Source organism: Odontomachus brunneus, unplaced genomic scaffold (assembly GCF_010583005.1).
Source record: "Odontomachus brunneus isolate Ranch 3 - 2012 unplaced genomic scaffold, Obru_v1 Obru_scaffold_007, whole genome shotgun sequence".
Classification (NCBI taxonomy): Eukaryota; Metazoa; Arthropoda; class Insecta; order Hymenoptera; family Formicidae; genus Odontomachus; species Odontomachus brunneus.
The window spans coordinates 124,196-138,110 of NW_022639457.1; the positions used below are offsets into that span (position 1 = coordinate 124,196).

Below are 13,915 nucleotides of genomic sequence, written 5' to 3' on the forward strand. Positions count from 1 at the left end.
CGCAATCGTAATTCAAGTCGTTCTCTACATCTCGACTATAGCTCGGCCTACGATCGTAAAAAGTTAAAAGTATTTCGCTTTTCATTGATACATTTTCCACGTTATCGAGCAGTCGCCGCGTGTTCTTCTTTCTCCTTATCGTTTTAAGATGCTGTTTTTTCCAGCCTACAGCATTTAGATAGAGAAAATACGCCCGTCGAGGAAAAATGCAATTAACACAGACATTAATTAACGTAATAACTTTAGATAGTTTTCCTTTATTTTCCTAATAACACTACGTAACATGAGTGTCACTTGTCGGTACTATAATTGCAAAAATTCAATATTTCGTATCTTTTCCTCTTTTATCTCCGTATCTCTCTAGGCTTTTGATTTCGCAGTGTGGATGGCATGTTGATTTTGTCAGTCTTTTACATGTGCTGGAGCAAGTTGTAAGTCGAATACGATGTCCTGAGCATCTGCAATTAATATGCGCATTTGTAATGTCGCTTTAGTTACGATATTTGGTTGAACATGTAGTGTGTAATTTTAATTTGACATTGCATGACAGTTTGTCCAAATATTTTCGAATAATACATTAATCGATACTCCGATCGTTATATTAAATTCAGTAAAATCTATCAGCGAAGTCAAGCGTGATTGCATATTGCACTCTCTTCATACTAACACCCATGAAAGACTCGAGGTTCATGGGAATTACATAAGCGCTAGTAATTTGAATAGGCACTATCGCGCGCCTCATTATTATAATTAGAGACTTCTTTCTGTTTTCGTCCAGTGCCATCCATTCCATCTCAAAAATATCGTCGATCAGCTCATAGCTCTACTTGACATATTTGAAAGATATGTATTGGCATAAAAATCTATTATATCCTATAAAAATGGAAGGAATGATATTCGTACCTTTAGCTTCACCTCGTTTCCATACCAGCAGTAAAAGAAAATTTGCGTTAGCATGCAAATCATATACAATGTCATTTCGACATGCTTGGCATGCGATGTCGTTTTAGTTAATTGATACAGACTGAAGCACACCACCAACGTACTCATTATAAATTGAATAACAATAATATATCTAAACTTTGCATTTATAATAAGGGCAAATCTGAAATTCGTGGTAATGTTTCTTTTGCAAGAAAATGTTTAGTAAGACGCATATAAAGTGTAATTTGACGCAAATATCACGCGAATACAATTATATTAAAATGAAAATAAATAGCGTGTAATAAGTTTAACATCAGTATATATGTGTGTTTGTGTATTCAAACAAAAACATCACTTATAGACCGACCTGAAGATATGACAGTGCTGACGAACGCATTCGCCGAGAGTACCAGAGTAAGACATATTTTTACGAAGACGATACGCTAAGATCTCAATTTGGCAGCAAATGTGGACCAAAAACCCACAAATAAGACTGTCGCAAGCGATGTTTAGGAAAGCTGCCATGGTTAAACTTATGAGCTGATGAGCATATGTCAGAGAGTACAATATTGTCGACGAGCAATCAAACGGCAACCATGCTCGGTATGTTAACTTTCTTTTGCCGAGATTTAAGCACAGAGACGTTAACACGATGAATGAGCATGTCACTACTCCCAGGTATATATAACGCCAAGTGTTAATCCTATATAATGATTAAGTATATGTATAGCAAATATTTTTGTAAGTGTAGTAACTGCGTTGAGAAAAAAAGTACTTAAGAATTTATTTATGAGATATAAAGTTTATTCATAGAAATAAATCTTATTTTGTAGAGAGAGAGAGAGAGAGAGAGAGAGAGAGAGAGAGAGAGAGAGAGAGAGAGAGAAATTAAACATTTGATTAGAAATTAGTCTTATTTCACAGAAATAAACTTTATAAATATTCAGGTATTTCTTTCTCAGTGTAGAAAAATTGAAGAAAAATTTTATCTCACATAAATTCAAATATTTCTATGCTACGATAATTAACGATAAGATGAATATTATGATAATTAATTTTAACAATATGAATATTTTTCTTCTATGATAATTATTGTTTACCGATACTTACTCTATGTCTTTGTCAAATTTATATTGAATCTTCATTTCGTTTGATCTCAACGGTCTACACGGCTTTTTCGCCAGTATATCGAGTAGTGTGATGATGTTTTTGCGATTTATCAGCATGCTGAACAATTTACAGCAAGAGATGAACATGGCGAGCAGTACAAAGAAATTGTCAGAAAAATCCTCGGCATTGTCCACTGTCAGAACTATATCCATGAATTGCGACAACATGAAGCTGTTCAATACGACGACCATCACGATCGAATATACATTATACGCCACGCGTTTATACAAGGAGTTGCAGGAATCTGGCCGCCAGCAACCGAATATCGTCAGAAGCTTGAAGGTAAGTTTAAGAACGCACATCTGAAGATTGCGGTTTTCAGTAACGTCACGTAAAACAGACGGCAGCACTTACATATTTTGAATAATCGGTTCTTACACATTAATTGTCAATTGCTCTATTCTAACATCCTTTTTTATTATACTATAGATATAGCTATAGATATTTCTACGACCGTATAATACATCCAGATGAATATCCTGTATATTATTTGTATTAGCGGCACGTTAAGTCATATTATGCACTTTGGATGATAATAACTGATAAGTACATAATAAGAAAGATAATAACTTCTAAAGAGACAAAGATATTGACTGATACAAGCGTTGACGGATTGTATAACGTCGCGGATGGAATTCAGTGAATGCGGATATATTCCGCCTCCCGCATAGTCGATAATTATATTATTCATTTCACAACGATATCCCTCGTAAAATCATTTTTTCATGAATCATATATGCAACATGGTAGCAGAAAGACTTCGTACAACTACGTGAAATAATAACCTTTTCAAATGCAATAATGTTTTCAATGGGAAGACAGTGCGGGAAACACAGAATGAACTCGTTAAATATTGAACAGTCGACCACGACTTATTATAAAATATTAGGGTGGACGAATTGTGCTTTCACAGGAACGGAATATTATTGTTGTATATATGAAAAAATACCACTTTGTGAGAGCGATAGTCGCATTGCGGAAACATATCAGCGATATTAAGTGAAGTAGTTTATTATATCTTTGATTGATTTGCATATTCCTGCAAACTTTATATGACATGGATATGGAAAACGTCATCAGCACAACAACGGTTCTGCATTTATCTCAGACATTCGTATCTTGCGCTCGTTGAAGTATATTATAAGTTGAGTACGATGTTTTGAGTATCTGCAACAAAAGCAAGATCATTCGTGGCCTTATTTTCAAAAGGCTAAACTCAATATTACATTTACATTTTGTATTGAAATAAAATATTGCTAATTTTTGCGTACTAACAGTCACAAACGACTCGAGATTCATAGGCATAACATAGGCACTGGTGAACTGGATTGGCACAGTGCTGCGTCTCGTGATTATTAACAAATCCTTCTTCACACTTTGTTCCAGCGCGAACCATTCCATTTCAAAGATATTATTAATCAATTGCAATCCCTACGGCCATGAAAACAAAAGAGACTCCGGCTGAAATATAAACCAGCAAAATCTGCGGAGCGCAAAGAAATGAAAATACGCACCTTTAACTTGACTTCGTTCCCATACCAGCAGTACAGGAAGATTTGCGTCAACATACACGACATGTACAAGCCTAATTCAACGAATTTTACGCTCATCTTGCTTAATTGATACAAGGTAAAACACACCACCAACATACTTACTATGAACTGAAAGGTAATGGTGTATCTAAATTTCTTGTTCAACAAATGAGCAAACCTAAAATTAACCAGACATCTCGTGATTTGTGTGATTACTTATTGATAGAAATACCGATAGATATAGTGACAGAAAATTATGAGATGTAAATTTAAACTAGTAAGCTAGTAGTAATTCGGGTCTCCTTTAATGTAGCTCGCTGTACAACCCTTATAGAAATATCATACTAAGAATCATTGATAATTACTTATTTTCAGTATTAAAAATACTGGATAATAAGTAATTATCAATGATCCTTAGTATGATATTTCTATAAGGGAAGTACAAGTTGTATTATTTGAAACATGTTTGGTTTCGAATAATCAAATAATCGAATGTTTGATATCGAACCAACTCGATACAGTACAGCAGCTATAGAAAATGATTTTTGTCGTAACACTAATTATAAAAAAAACGAACTTGAATATAAGATTGTGCTGTATAACGCAGTGGCGTAGTACTTCTGGATTGCGTATGATCTGTTTCAAGCGGTAATTCAGTATTTCTATTTGGCAGCAGATATGTAGCAATAGCCCACATATAAGTCCGTCGCAGGCAACATGCAAAACGGATCCGACTATTAGGCTTATCAGCTGATGAAAATACGTAATGTGAAAAAGCGTCGTCGACGAGTAGTCGTACGGTAACCATGCTCTGAACGTCAGCTTTTCTTTTCTATAGTCGGTGCACAACGACGCTATCGATATTGACACACACGTAACTTCGACCAGAATCGCATAATGCAAAGTGTTCGTCCTATAAAAGAGCTGCGGACGGTTTTGCTTTTCATTAAAGGCTTAAATACGCTATACGTAATATCATCATCACGTTATTATTTTTTAATACTTTAAAAAATGTTTGGTAATTATTTACATTAGGGGCGCCATCTCCGATGAGCTCCTCCTTGACATACTAGTATAGTATCAAGGTATATATCTCTGAGTAACATTTCAAAGATTTTATACTATTATTTGTACTCATTGCTTATTAAAAAGTTATTAAATAATTTTTTTATAAATAAAACGTAATTTTGCACATAGTGAATATGGAAATAATGTAAACAGTACATGTATATGCGCGGGAGGGCTCCGTTCTTCCTCCCGCACTCTGTTCGATAACAGCTCAACTGTTGGTAAGTGGCCGGCTCGTGTCCGGACTCAAGTACGTCAATTAGCCCAAGGTCACGAATTATTTTCGCGTTCTCCTATCCAGGAGCCTCTTTGGATGGAATGAGGGGTAGTCTTTGGAGAACGTGTTACTAACGGTTTCAGGGCCGCGTAAATGTCCCTATGAAGGACATGCAGTGGATGGCTCGGCGCCTCCGCGCTGGGAAGAACTCCCTCTTTCGGTGGATAGAAGACTAGATAGCCTATTAGCGTAGACGGTGAAGACTAAGGCCGGTATTCATAATCCGATCTTATATTTAAGATCATCTTAAGTACTGTCTTAAGATGTCATGAACTAATCACAAAGTCAATCATTCGCACCTTGAGACATTACTTAAGACTGTCTTGAAATAAGATTCGACTATGAATACCGGCCTAAGTCTCGAATAGATTTAGGAGCGAGCGTTGCTCGCATGAAGAATGTCACAAGCGCGACAGTATCGACGTCGAACGATACGCGATATCCGCTGCAATGCTTGAGATATCGCAGAAGGAAGCGTCTGTCCCACGGTGGAGGCTGTAAGTAATCCGGAGAGATCTCGCGGATTCCCCTCTCAGCTCAACCGGGATGATCTTGAAAAGGTAACCAGCTATGAGATTATCAAAATATCTCAAGGCAGGCCCTTGTGTCGCGGGTGGACACTATGGGTGCGTTCGGGGAGCACGCTACTAACGCTACCGCGTTCTTCTATCTTTATTGCTCCTTAAATATACAACAAGGATAGAATGACACGGTAGCGCTGAATAGCGCTAATAGCGAGTTTCCCGAACGCACCTTATAAAGGCAGTAACTTAACGTGCAATGCACTTAAAAAAAAGCTTCGAACGGCCGTCTTATAGGCCGGTATTCATAGTCGAATCTTATTTCAAGACCGTCTTAAGTAATGTTTTAAGATGCGAATACGGCTTTGTGATTGGTTCATAACATCTTAAGACAGTACTTAAAGCTCCTGGGAAGTCGCATCATCCATCTCTTTTTAATGACGTCAAAGGCGAGAAAACGCATGCTAAAAACGTCCTGCAAAGTACATCAAGATGAACAGATATATCCACAAAACGACATTTGCGATCGATTAAGTACACCTCTAAAATACTCCGTACACTTTCTTTTTGTTCTAACAATCAACAGATAATTATAAAATAAATGTGACGTGCAATCGTCTTTTCTAACCTAATTTCCTCATTATCTTGTCATATTAATTTTTCGATTATCTATTAATTTTTAGAACAAAAGGAAAGTATACGGAGTATTTTAGAAGTGTATTTAATCGATCGCAAATATCGTTTTGTAAATATATCTGTTTATCTCGACGTATTTTGCAAGAATTTTTAGCATGTGTTTTCTCGCTTCTGACGTCATTAAAAAGAGATGGATGATGCGACTCCCCAGGAGCCTTAGGGCCTGCCACAATGGCAGGCAATAGGTAATAGGAACAGGCAATAGCCAATAGGAACAAGGAATAGAACTAATTGACCAATCAGAATTTCTATTCTCTGTTCCTATTGCCTATTGCTTGGCATTCTGCAAGGGCCCTAAAGATGATCTTAAATATAAGTGGTTTGTTCTTTTACTTTAATTAAATATATATTTGTTTAACTTATTGCAGCAGTGCAGAGCAAAAGAACAGACCGGTATGATCGGTATGAATACCGGCCATATAGACGGTGATCGGGAATTTGACTGCGAGAGCCCACCGCATCGCGGCGCGACGCCGCGTAGCGGTCGCTGAGGTAACTCGCCACCGCGCGCCGGTCGCGCTGATCGCACGTGCTCAGACGCGCATATCGCGCCGCAGTCGGCTGCCCAGGACGTGGCACCGTTCGCTCACGACTTGTCGCTCTCCTCTTTCCGCTGTACGGAATATCACCCTTCCCAAAAAACTAACCCTAACCGAACCCATCATGTACGGTTTGTTAAAAAGTTATTAAAAAAATTTTTTATAAATGGAGCATTTATGTTACATATTTCATTAATGATAAATTATAAATTATTTTTTTGACGTTGCGTTAACGCGACGATAATGTTACGTACACGTCTTTACTATTTAATGTACTAATATTACTCTAATGTACTAATATTATTATGATATAACATATCACGCGAAAAAATAAAGGAATAGATAATAAATCGATATCACGATCTAACACAAGGTAATCTCTTCTTTTGAAGACGAGATTATTAATGAGATAGTTAACTATTTACATTATTAATTAATAATTAAATTTACAATTACGTTCCATATCAATTTTCGAATCGTAGAGCATAAATTTTTAAGCAATTAACAAGTTGTATCTCGCAATACTTACTCGATCAGCTTGTCGAATTTCTGTTGTATTTCCACTTCAATCGATTCGATCGGTGCACATGGTTTGTTCGTGAGGATATCTGTCAGCATTGCAATATTCTTGCGATTTATCAGCAAACTGAACATTTTAAAGCAAGAGACGATCATGGCGAGCAACATCCAGAAATTATCCATGAATTCGTCTATATTATCCACAATCAGAATTACATCCAGAAATTGTGACAGTGTAGACGTATTTATTAGCATAAGTATAAAAATCGTGTAGAAGTGATACATTAAGCGTTTGTAAGGAGACGTCCAAGAATCTGGTACCCAACAACCGCAAATCATTAGAATTTTATATGTAAATCCTAGTATTTGCATTTCGGCTTTATTATGTACCCTTCTTATACAACAAAAAACAAGCACTAATGAATTATCACAAGCACTAATGAATACATTGAAGCTTTCTTATTTTTTAACAATCGATCAAATTTGCTGGCACTCTTTACATAATTATTTCTTATAGATCAATATTTCAAACCATCTATAAGAATAAAAAATAATTTTAACTTGTCGATCAGCAATTTGTCTTGAGTTGGATTTGTCAGGCAACAATTTCATAGAAAATGTTTAAAGCTGTAAAGAATACTCTCTAAGATTGTCTTCTTAACGGTATAACACACAGTAAAATCTTGTAGAAAACTGTCGTGTCATCGTACATAATCCTATAGTCCCGCGATCTTCCGATAATAATCACTTTGCTAACTTCCCCTTCTGTACGTGCGATTTCATTATTTAAATTGTGAATGTATACTTCAGGCGATATTGCCATTAAGTATGCTGTACGGTCATTAAATATGGACTTAATATCGCAATGTGGGGATATAGTATGATAACTTGATAATAAAATAAATATCAGAAGGAAAAAGGGAGTGAAGAGGAAAAGGAAGAAGACCGAAGTGATAGATAAGAGTCGTTGACACATCATTTTCATCGTGTCACAATTATTATGAACAATTTTACACGGAGAGATAATATGTATTATAATTTTTCTTTCATATAAATTCTTTTTGATTTTACTATGTTTCTAGTAGAGTGAAGGAATAGAATGTTAGTAACTTTATCTTATGGAGCATAACTAATTTTTTAATAGTACATTTTAGTGTGTAAAATATAAATAGTACAACGAACGGATGATCAATTACTGTAGAATATCGACCTGTTCTTTACAAAATTCTATAATAATTGTATAATAATTATAAATTCTATAATAATTTTTATTACAAAATTATCTTTGTGTACTGACACAAGAAAGTATTTTCATGGAATCACAATACTTTTGCTCTTTTCTTTAAATTTTTATTTATTGCGATCTAAAAAAAGATACGGTATAACTATACATTCAATATTACTTTATATAAATCAAAGCAAATTCTATAATAATTAATAAATTTCGTTGCATTATTTGATAATTGTAATCGTAATGATAACAATAATAATAATAGCCGTGATAGGAACAGTAATTATAATAAAAGTAATAATAGCAGTGACAAAAAGAGCAAGAGATATTATTATGAGAATCATGATGCGCCTAAATACATTACTGCCAGGCATACATTGCTGAATTTGTTGTAGGTTGCTGTGCGCATGTGTCAAAAAACGTCACTGTAGTAACACTCTGGAGTTTTCTCTTATAATAATTGGAAAATATTGGCATATGGACGATTACTTGTATGTCCAATTGGCATATGAACAATTGCTTTGGCGTTCACGAGCTGCTTCTAACAACTCGAGTGTCCGAAATATAACAAAAACAAGAATACATAAACATTATTGCGTGCTGTGGTTTGGTTATGTCAAGTCTGAGATATATTCTCCTTATTTTATTCCATTAGAAAAAAATGATAGATAATAATAAAGGTAGAAGTAATGAGCTCGTAGAGAGAAATCGTGAAGAAAAATAATTATATCAGAGATTATCTTGAACAATTAATCTCATATTGCAACTTTTCTTCACGTTGACAGTTTTGTGTCTTTACTATGTATAACAGAGGCTGGAATAAATTAATTAAAAGTAACGACAACCGCAAATACGAACTTAGAGCTGGCGTTGAGAAAAAGCACTGTTCAGCCACACTCAGCTTCACGCAATTAGCTTTTGATCATGACGAGGAATCCCTCGTTGTAGTGGATACCAAAGGTAACTTGTACTGCATCGATTTATCTGAGGATGCTCCAATGTACAAAAGATTGGGAAAGATTGGACAAGCCACTTTCCTCGCGTTCAATCCCAGATACAGAGGGGAAATTTTGATAGGATACAACGCCGGTGACATAAAGATTTGGAGGCTTCACGCGAATTTGGACGAATTCTCTCTGTTATCTGGACACAAGTTACCGCCGACGTGTATTTCCTTTTACAAAAGCCATTGTTTAACGCACTCTAGAAATGAAGTCATAATATGGTACCTACAATCCTATAGTAAAACTCATCAGCTGAAAGTTGATACAAAAAATGCTGTGATAAGAAAGGCTATTTTTTCAAATGCTGGTCATATCGTTGTGTTATATAACAATGATACTATGCAAGCTTGGACGTTCAAGCAATTGGACAAAGATACCAAGATCGACATAAAGATATTTGGCGGACATCATATCAAGGATTTTATTTTTACGAAAGATGGAAGAGCCATGATAATAGTTGGGGCGAAAGGTATATGCATTCTTAATACATATGACTGGAGTTTACTGAGAAAATTATCTCTGCTCGATAACTTTATCGAGGCAAGACAATTGTCTGTCGTTCCACGCCCGCTGGATGGTGGAGCGAATAAAATCGTCGCACTTCTGTCTTCGAGATGTACTCTCCATTTTTGCGACATAAATCTGTCGAGTCCCTTTGAAATAGCCGATGCCATCAATAGAGTTAAAAAATTCGTGATCTCGTCAGCAGGCAGATACATAGCATACTTAGATCAAGAAGGATGTCTGAACGTGATGCATATCGACAAAGTTATATCAAAAAAGAGTCCCCAGCCGAAGAAACTATTAGACAGACCGCAGGCACACAAAATAAACGATCATTTAGAATACATTAGACAAAGCGTGAAGCAAGAATTAGACATAAAACGACTAATATCTATCCTGACGGAATTTGGAGAATATCCAAAGCAGTATCGTGCACTAATCTGGTCCACTATCTTAAAACTTCCGGCTAATAGAAACGCCTATCTCGCCTTAGTAAATAAGGTGACACGTGAAAGATTTACATGGAATACTTTAAGAGATTATTCTGTAGCAGATAAAAGCAAGGCGTCATTACTGGCCATGACAATAAATTGCTTGGTGCAATGGTGTCCTCTACTCTTACAAAGTTCATTTCTTCCTAATTTGGTCTTCCCTTTTTTAATGGTATTTCAGGTAATTCCTTATATTCTACTTCGAATAAATTTATTTTGTATCAAAATATCTGCTAAAATATTTATTTCAGGTATCTATTAATTTTTGTTTCAGAAAGATCCCTTACTTGCCTTCGAATTAATCCTGAGCATACTTCTGAACTATTGCCATAACTGGTTCGAATATCATCCTCTTCCACCACTGAATATCCTGGGAATTATTGAAAACATTCTCCTGGAGGCAGATCCTCAATTATTAAACATCTTCTGCGAACATGGTGTAACAACCAGCGAATACGCGTGGCCATTACTTCAGACTGCGATGAGCGAGGTGTTATCGGGAGATGAGTGGCTGATACTGTGGGACCATCTAATAACATTTCAGAAGCCTCGTCTTCTGCTAATGTGTGTCGTTGCTTATAGCATTTATTCGAGAGAAAACATAATTTCTTTGATACAATCGTCTGGAAATTGTCGTGAAGATATGAAAGAATTTTATAGCACTCAAGGCCATGTTAGAGCCAAGGATTTGTTAAAAATTGCAAGAAAATTGGATCAAGAAATGCCAGAACAAGTGCATTCCTATCGTTACCTAAGGTATTATTAGTATAATATACAGGATATTAATCATATTCTATAGACATTTATATCAAAACTAAGTAAATCCTTTGTAGGAGTAAAGTGTTGCAGTTGACTCATACCGGGCCCTATCCCTTATTTATGCTGAAGGAATATCCCAAGTTCCTCATTGAAAATTTCTGCACCACAGATTTAAAAAAATGGAAAGCAGAACAACATTCACAAAATTGTGATCACGGGGTTGCGGAATCTGGCCAAAAGACTGATACTTTTGCGAAACAAACTTATGAAACAAGACTGAATGGTAAAATATAAAATGTTTAATTTAAATTAATTTATTTGAGTGAAAAAATCTTTCATGATTCTCTTTCAGAAGTACAGAAATGCTTCCTAGAGCATAAAAATAAAAAGTCATGTTGCCAGCATTTGCATAAGGATTCTAGTTCGCAACTGCGAGAAACACAAGCACTTGTTAAATACAAAAGTGCGAAAGATGAAACTTTGAACTTTAAAGATAACACACCAAAAAATTACGAAAAGTTACGACGAGATGTGACAAAACTTGAATATGAAGTGCTAAGTTTCTTAGACTTATTGAAATCTGATAGATCAAGAGTGAATATTATTTAAAATATATTTGTACAGAGTAAAATTAAATTTTATAAAATTCGTACAAAGTATACAATATTTTAATGTGATTATAACACGCAATAATAATATTATTCTATATTAATATATTAGTTTATATATTTTTGGAATTGTACAGTTCTGAAAAATTGTGTCTATACATTGTAATATACAAAATATAGGAGTCTTTTATGTGTCTGTGTATAAAAAAGTATAAGTATAAAGTAGAAAAATATTTGTACTTTTGTGATTGCTATATGAAAGGAATATATAAGTTTAATATTTATTGCATTATTATAATCTCTCATTGTACTGTCGAATATTTGTAAAAAAATTAGGATATATTGCTTCATTATTTGTTAATCATATTGTACAAAAGAATGGACAGGTACCCCAACTTTATCACGACCTTTCAATGAAATCAATTCCATTATCACCAGACATTCAACAACATCTGCACCTACTGATTTCAACAGTTGCACAGCTGCGGTCATGGTGCCTTTAAATAAAATTTTTTCTGTTAATTTTATACTGACAATTATACATCTTAAATTTCTTATATACACATGATCTCTATTTATGTTCGCAGTTTAATATTTTTTTATACTTTACCTCCAGTTGCCAGTAAATCATCGACGATAAGCACTCTAACACCATTTTTAATGAATTCTGTTTGCAGTTCAAATGTAGCCTGTGAAGAAAATGATAAAATGTTAAGTATTTTCTTATATATTTGTATGAAAATTGTTTAATATGTCAACAGGCTATTATTCATTCTTTAATTTCTAATCAATAATATACCTTGCCATACTCTAATATGTAATCTTGCTGCATGACTTTGCCTGGAAGCTTGCCTTGTTTCCTAATGGGCAAGAAAGGTTTCCCCAATTCCATACAAATCATAGGACCAAAAAGAAAACCACGTGAATCTAAACCAATAATTAAATCCACTTCTAGGAATAAGATGTGCTCCACTATTAAATCTTTCATTGCTCTCAAAGCTACGATATTTTGAAATACACCAAATATATCCCTGGTAACAAATAATTTGCATAACATAAATAAAACATAAATAAAAAATGTATTATAAAATATACAAAAAAATTTTAATGTTTCCAGGAAGGATAAACGAAAATTTAACAGAGCTTATTGGCTTACCGAAAGATGATTCCAGGTTCAGGAAAATCGGGATAACTCCTTATAGCATTCTTCAAGATTTGTAATTTATCGTTTTTGTCCATAGTAATAATTAATGATTTTAAACAATGAGGTTATGTTTTGTGTCAAAAAGTTAAATTTGAAATAATAACACAATTGTGATTTAAGGCTAATAAAATTTATAATTTACCAAATTTATCAAAATTGTTTTAAAAAATAAATTTGGATAACACGTGAGTATACTAACGAGGCACTTAAATCATCACGTTGGTAACCAGACAAAACGTTACTCTGCAACATTTTGATCAATTAGCTTGTTCTTCGTAGTTGCACAGCTGAACTAGTGTACTCTGGTACAATTAGAGTGAGAAAAAAATAGATTTATCTCACTCTATAGCAGTCAGTTATTTTTTTTCTGCTGCATTGCTGCATTGATACGATAAGTTAGAGCGAAATAAAATATATTTGTTTTACTCTAAAGGGACGTCTACATTGGAAGTAAGCAGTAAGAAGTAGAAAGTAAGAATAAGAAATTGACCAATTATAGTTGATTATTCTTCTCATATTTGACTGTGGTTAGTCAATTTCTTACTCTTACTTCCTACTTCTTACTATCTACTTGCAATGTAGACATCCCTTAATTTATTACAACAGTGCAACTAAAAAGAAAAAATTTACCCTTGGTCTTCATTCAATGATTTAAGACTTAAACCTTAAATATTGATTAATCCTATTGGATCATTCTTATAATAGTCGACTGTGATGATCAATTTTTAAGGCTTAAATCTTAAATCACCAAATATAGACCAAGGATTATAGTGATGGAAATGCTGTGGGAATTTCCCTAAGCAGAAGTTTCATACGTAATAATTTCTTCACACAAACAAAATTTCTGAAAACAGAAATGCTTGCGACG

The 13,915-nt window shown here is 34.5% G+C and overlaps 3 protein-coding genes across 4 annotated transcripts in view; 1 reads left to right on the plus strand and 2 right to left on the minus strand.

Moving 5' to 3' along the window:
* Nucleotides 1–7,381, minus strand: part of LOC116853993 (putative odorant receptor 92a) — a 12,571-nt gene extending 5,190 nt beyond the window's left edge. The window contains exons 1-7 of the mRNA XM_032835418.1: nt 7,257–7,381; nt 4,204–4,539; nt 3,609–3,804; nt 3,205–3,525; nt 2,035–2,369; nt 904–1,024; nt 664–823 (exon numbers count right to left, since the gene is read on the minus strand). Coding sequence (XP_032691309.1) covers nt 664–823; nt 904–1,024; nt 2,035–2,369; nt 3,205–3,525; nt 3,609–3,804; nt 4,204–4,539; nt 7,257–7,381 — 1,594 coding nt within the window. The remainder of the gene's footprint in view (nt 1–663; nt 824–903; nt 1,025–2,034; nt 2,370–3,204; nt 3,526–3,608; nt 3,805–4,203; nt 4,540–7,256) is intronic.
* Nucleotides 1,284–12,127, plus strand: LOC116853852 (TBC1 domain family member 31). 2 transcript variants are annotated; one of them, XM_032835131.1, is made up of 7 exons: nt 1,284–1,602; nt 2,167–2,376; nt 3,481–3,723; nt 8,873–10,657; nt 10,751–11,232; nt 11,310–11,518; nt 11,591–12,127. In XM_032835131.1, exons 4-7 carry the CDS (start codon nt 9,278–9,280, stop codon nt 11,842–11,844), a joined length of 2,325 nt encoding a protein of 774 aa, XP_032691022.1. In that variant the 5' UTR covers nt 1,284–1,602; nt 2,167–2,376; nt 3,481–3,723; nt 8,873–9,277; the 3' UTR covers nt 11,845–12,127. The 2 variants fall into 2 exon arrangements, with proteins under 2 accessions (XP_032691022.1, XP_032691020.1); XM_032835129.1 differs by having other exon boundaries at nt 1,287–1,602; nt 11,588–12,127.
* LOC116853858 (adenine phosphoribosyltransferase) lies at nt 11,932–13,108 on the minus strand. Its single transcript, XM_032835137.1, has 4 exons — nt 13,000–13,108; nt 12,643–12,874; nt 12,454–12,532; nt 11,932–12,340 (listed from the first exon to the last, which is right to left on the minus strand). The coding sequence occupies exons 1-4, from the start codon at nt 13,080–13,082 to the stop codon at nt 12,201–12,203; spliced, it is 534 nt and encodes a 177-aa protein (XP_032691028.1). The 5' UTR covers nt 13,083–13,108; the 3' UTR covers nt 11,932–12,200.
* Between the last annotated feature and the right edge of the window lie 807 nt (nt 13,109–13,915).